Source organism: Colobus angolensis, unplaced genomic scaffold (assembly GCF_000951035.1).
Source record: "Colobus angolensis palliatus isolate OR3802 unplaced genomic scaffold, Cang.pa_1.0 Scaffold372, whole genome shotgun sequence".
NCBI classification, from domain to species: Eukaryota; Metazoa; Chordata; class Mammalia; order Primates; family Cercopithecidae; genus Colobus; species Colobus angolensis.
In genome coordinates, this window is record NW_012117066.1 from 889,116 (window position 1) to 895,439 (window position 6,324).

At 35.6% G+C, this 6,324-nt stretch overlaps 1 protein-coding gene across 1 annotated transcript in view; it reads right to left on the bottom strand.

The window, feature by feature from the left end:
• MYO9A (myosin IXA) overlaps positions 1-6,324 on the bottom strand; it is a 260,868-nt gene that overhangs the window by 51,511 nt on the left and 203,033 nt on the right. Inside the window, exon 34 of the mRNA XM_011953817.1 lies at positions 1,523-1,634. Coding sequence (XP_011809207.1) covers positions 1,523-1,634 — 112 coding nt within the window. The remainder of the gene's footprint in view (positions 1-1,522; positions 1,635-6,324) is intronic.

Genomic DNA, 6,324 nt, shown 5'->3' on the forward strand with positions numbered 1-6,324 from the left:
AAAAAAAAAAAAAAAAAAAAAAATCAAACCAGCCCAAAAGAGTCATAAAAAAGAAAATCATTTAAATTTTTAGCTTTAAGTTACAGAAGAAACTAAACCTACAAGAATCATAGTTACACTAAAGAGTTAAATACATTTCAAACTACTTCCTATTTTCAGACTCATTATGATTTTTTAGACTACTGATAATAAAACCAAAGCAAAACTGCTGTTGAACCACGGAATAAGTAAATAGATAGTAATAGTGGCAATTTTTCTGTGGCAAACTGCTGTCATACCGGATCCGGTCCTTTCCTGGTATTTGCTTCATTCAATTTTAGCCCACTAGTAAAAGCGAAGCTTCAGAGAACTAGTAATAGCACCACAGGAGATGTATAAAATGAGTGGAGGCTAAAGGTCCACTGTGAGCCAGACCAAGCTGATCTACAAAGAATCTCTACTCACATTTTAGGATTTATGTATTTGTATATATATTTATATATATATTTATATGTGAAATAATATATATTATATAATATTTATATATTTTATATATTTATATTTTTCTACTGTAATCTGCTAGAAGGAATACAGTAGGAAACGTACCTTTCTGACTATAATCTAAGAATTTATTCATTTATCCATCCATCCACCCATCTATAGGTCTATCTAACCAACAAATATTTATTAAAACTTACCATGTGCCATCACTGTTTTAGGCACTGATGATATATATTTTTAAAAAAAGACAAATAAGTTTCCTGACCTATAAAGCATATATTTTAGAGGCACAGACTGAAAAACAATAAAACAAATACTTAATATAATTTTGGGTGGTAATGAGTTCTATGAAGACTATTAAGTCTGAGTAAAAGAATAGACAATTTTGGGGGGTGGGGAGCGGGCGCAGTGGCTCACACCTGTAATCCCAGCACTTTAGGAGGACAAGGCGGGTGGATCACCTGAGGTCAGGAGTTCGAGACTAGCCTGGCCAACATGGCAAAACCCTGTCTCTACTAAAAACACAAAAATTAGCTAGGCGTGGTGGTATGTGCCTGTAATCCCAGCCACTTGGGAGGCTGAGGCAGGGAGAATCGCTTGAACCCGGGAAGCAGGGGTTGCAGTGAGCTGAGATCATGCTACTGCACTCCAGCCTGGGCGATAGAGCAAGACACCATCTCAAAAAAAAAGAATAGAGAATTTGGGGACAGGGTAGCATTTAAATTGGGGGTAGAAAAGAGAGCTCTCTGAGAAGGTGAGATTTGAGTGTAGGCATGAAGTAACTGAAATATGAAGTCATACTAAAATCTGGGAGAAGACCATTTTAGACAGAGTGAATTACATGTACAAGGCTCTCAGTGACCAAATAACATCAAAATGTCTGGTTTAGATACAAAGAATAGGTGAAGAGAGTATAGCAAGAGATGAGGTTAAAAATTTAGGTAGTGTAAGTAACTCCTTTATGCTAAAGGAGAATAAGACAACTCAAGGAAATAGAAATGTCAGTGGTTAAAAATATTCCTCAAAGATCTCTCATACTTACATTTGCAAACAGAGGCTCGGTCCATTATCCATATCAAAGAAGAACAGTATTCACAGTATGTAGGGATGCTATATTGGGTGGCTTTAAAGATGTGACCATTGTGTTCTTCCACCTGAATGAGAAAATTTAGCTACTTATATTAAAGCCAAAACAGTAAATGCTGCCCTAACACGGTGGGAAATCCTTCAATCTCTTGTTAAGTCTTCACTAGGCACTATTCTAGAGGGACAAGTATGATCTTTTGAGAAATAACATAAAAATAAAATATATTTTTCCTGCTTTCCAAAAGCTAACAATCTAGATAAACATGACCAAATTATATGAAAAACAGAAAGCAACACAACAGACATATAACAGCTATCTTATATGACTCTAATGTTACATTAAAAGCAGCAGTTCTCAAAGTATGTTTTCTTTTTTTGACTTTTTTTCTTTTTTCATTTTTTTTTTTTGAGACTTAGTCTTGCTATGTTGCCCAGGCTGGAGTGCAGTGGTGCTATCAGCTCACTGCAGCCTCCGCCTCCTGGGTTCAGGCGATTCTCCTGCTTTTGCCTCCCAAATAGCTGGGATTATAGGCACCTGCCACTGTGTCTGGATAGTTTATATACATATATACATACATATACACACACACACACACACACACATATATATATATTTTTTAATTAGTGACAGTGTTTCGCCATGTTGGCCAGGCTGGTCTTGAACTCCTGATCTCAAGTAATCCACTGCCTCAGACTCCCAAAGTGCTGGGATTATCGGCGTGAACCACTGTTCCCAGCTAAAATATATATATTTTTTGTAATCTCAGGAAATTTTTACAGTTGAAAATTACTGATGACCTCAGAGAGCTTTTGTTTACATGAGTTACACCTGTTGATATTTACTATGCTAGCAATTAAAGCTGAAAAAAATTTAAAGTATATATTCATTAATTTATTTTAAATTAACAATAAATGTATTACACATGAACATAGCATCTTAATTAAAAACTATATCTTTAAAGCAAAAAAAAATTAGTGGCAAAGGGGGTATTGTTTTACATTTCTGTAAATTTTTTTAATGTCTGAATTAATAAAAGACACCTGGATTCTCACATCTACTTCTGCACTGAATCTGTTGCAATATGCAGTTCAGTTTGATATATACAAAGAAAATCTAGCTTAATACAGATATTAAAGTGGAAAATGAAGGAATATATTTTTAATTAAAATTTTTTTATTTGTATAAATGTATGTGGTACAAATGTAATTCTGTTACATGCATAGGTTGCATAGTGGTGAAGTCAGGGCTTTTAGGGTATCAAACACTCAAATAACGTGTATTGTACCCATTAAGTAATCTCTCATCAGCCATCCCCTTCCCAACCCCCCTCACTCTTCTGAGTCAGTGGAGTAATATTTTAACAGTCCTTTCAGATAGTGATACGGCACCAAAACTTTACAAATGGTAACTTAAAAGTTAAGTAAAAAACCATAACCAATGAACCCTTCATGTCCTATGACAGTAAAATCTATTGTTTTGGACTTAATTAAAATTTAAAACTTCAACCTTCAAAGACATCATTAAGAAAAAAAGATAAACCACAGACTCGGAGAAAACATTTGCAAATCATGTATCTGATAAATGACTTCTACTCAGAATATATAAAGAAATGTTACAACCCAATAATAAGGCAATCTAACTCAAAAATGGGCAAAATACTGAATAGATGATTCATCAAAGAAGCAGTTCAAATGGCCAATGGGCACATGAAAAGATGTTCAACATCATTAGTTATCAAAGAAATGCAAACTAAAACCACAATGAGATGCTACTTCATGCCTACCAGAATGGCTATAACAAAAAAGGTAGACAATAACAAATGTTGGTAAGAATGTAGACAGACTACAACCCTCAGGTACTGCAGGTGGGATTGTAAAGTGGTTCAGTCACTTGGAAAACAGCATGGAAGTTTCTGAAAACTGGAAGCATAGAGTTGCCATTTGACCCAGAAATTCCACTCTCAGGTTTATACACAAGATAACTGAAAATGTACATCCACAAAAAAACCTGTACGCAACTGTTCATAGTGGCATTACTCATGGTAGCCAAAAATACAAAGCAACTCAAATGTCTACCAACTGATAAAAAGGATAAATAAAATGTGACATATCCATGCAATGGAATTCTATTTAGCATTAAAGAAGACTTAACGGCCGGGCGCGGTGGCTCAAGCCTGTAATCCCAGCACTTTGGGAGGCCGAGACGGGCGGATCACGAGGTCAGGAGATCGAGACCATCCTGGCTAACATGGTGAAACCCCGTCTCCACTAAAAAATACAAAAAACTAGCCGGGCGAGATGGCGGGCGCCTGTAGTCCCAGCTACTCGGGAGGCTGAGGCAGGAGAATGGTGTAAACCCGGGAGGCGGAGTTTGCAGTGAGCTGAGATTGCGCCACTGCACTCCAGCCTGGGTGACAGAGCGAGACTCCGTCTCAAAAAAAAAGAAGACTTAACTATTGATAAACACAATGATACAGATGAACTTCAAAAACATTATGCTAAAAAGCCACATGCAAAAACGACAGTGTATGATTCTATTTACATGAAATATCCAGAAAAGGCAAGACTACAGAAACAGAGAGTAGTAGTGCCTGAGGCTAGTAAAGAGCAGTGATTGTAAACTGGCATGAAAATCCTTTTGGGATTTTTCTAAAATTGGATTGAGATGATGGAAAAACTGTGAATTTACTGAAATCACTGAATTGTACACATAAAAAGGGATAAATCTGTGTTAAGTAAATTTACCTCAAGAAAGCTGGTTTACAATACCAACTGGTCTATTTTGTATTTGGACATTTTACCTATACATGATTTTATAGTGGTATGTGTTGATCATTTGGAATATACTGATTCACTAAATTAAACTTCCAAACGTTGACACACTTCATTATACACTAGTAGAAAGTCATAGTCCTTAATTTTATCATTGACCTCATTAGAAAACTTAGCAGACACAAGTTTTCCAAAATTTGAATTTTTGCTTGAATTCACAAGTTTCATCACTGGTAATAAGTATCGTCAGTTGTTTTCCTTGAAGTGACAGGACAACTGCTCATGCCAAAATCTTAATGAATAGTTTAAGTAAAAATAATGTTCTACGAAAAAAGTGGCTAGAAACATGTTGCCACAAAAACTTGTTCATGAATTCTCATGGAAGCATTATTCAAACAAAAAGCAGAAACAGGTGAAATATCCTTCAATTAATAAACAGATATATAAAATGTTATATATGCATACAACAGAATATTTGGCCTTACAAAGGAATGATGTACTGACACATGTTACAACACGGATGAACCTTGAAAACATTATGCTAAGTGAGAGAAGGCAGACACAAAAGGCCATATATATGATTTTTTAAGTCAATATGAGATGTTCAGAATAGGCAAATCCATAGGGACAGAAAGTAGCTGGTGGTTGTGAGGGGCTAGGAGGAAGAGAGAAGAGGGATTGAGTGAGTGCTCAGAAAGTAGAATTTCTTTTTGGGATAATGTTCTCAAATTATATAGTGGTAATGATTGCTTAACATAGTGAATATACTAAAACCCACTAAATTGTACACTTTACATAGTCAAAATGGCTAAATGGTTAAATTTTCTTATGTGAATTTATCTCAATTTTAAAAAATGCTACTAGATCAGCCTGCAATCTAATTGTACAAGTAATTTCTTGAGACAACCATCATATCATGGTTTTGCATCTTTCCCATTTCATTACACAGAATATTAAAGAGACGTGAATTCAAGAATCAAAATTTGATGCAATTAACATTTTTATTATTTCACCTTCTTAAGTAAAGTTTCTCTATTTTTCTTAAACTATGAGTGTGTGACTGTAAAAAATAATAATGCCCATTAACAAAGTTTGCAGGCACTGCCTTGATTCATGTTGACGGCAGTTTTACCCATGTTTGCTTTTGTGTCAACTCAATGAAAAAGGAAAATGATGTTTTATTATTATGAAAACAGTTATGATACCATAAAATCCCTAAAAGTCTACCAGAAACTACGGTAGACCACATTTTGAAACACTGGATCATATATAAACTAGACATAGTCTCGAGTTTATATAGATGATATATGTTTATAAATGATCTAGTACAAAAGGATATATGTGATACTGTTAACTATAGTGATTATCCGAGCTGAGATAAAACACTCAATAGTAAGTGTAACATGACTGGTCGTGGTGGTGTGTGCCTGTAGTCTGGGCTACTAGGGAGGGTAAGGTGGGAGGATCACTTGAGCTCAGGAGTTTGAGGTTGGTCTGAGCAACATAGTGAGATCCCATCTCTTAAATAAATAAATGTATGTATGTAACATGAAGATTTTTTTCTAAACCTGTATATGAAACACTTTAAAACTCTCTTGAAGGACACAAAAATAGACCTAATCAGAGGAAAATATTCAAAATAATGAAGATGTCAGTTCTCTCTACATTAATTTATAAATATAAGGTAATAGAAATAGAAGTACTAATAGATCTTTTTTATGCTCAAACTAGACAAATAGTTGGAATGGCTCACGACTATTTGGATCAACTAACGAAACAGGATAAAAAAGATCCAAGCAGGCTGGGCACAGTGGCTCACTTGGGAGGTCGAGGTGGGTGGATCACAAGGTCAGGAGTTTGAGACCAGCCTGACCAACATGGTGAAACTCCGTCTCTACTAAAAATACAAAAATTAGCCGGGCGTGGTGGCGCACACCTGTGGTCCCAGCTACTCAGGAGGCTGAGGCAGGAGAATCGCTTGAACCA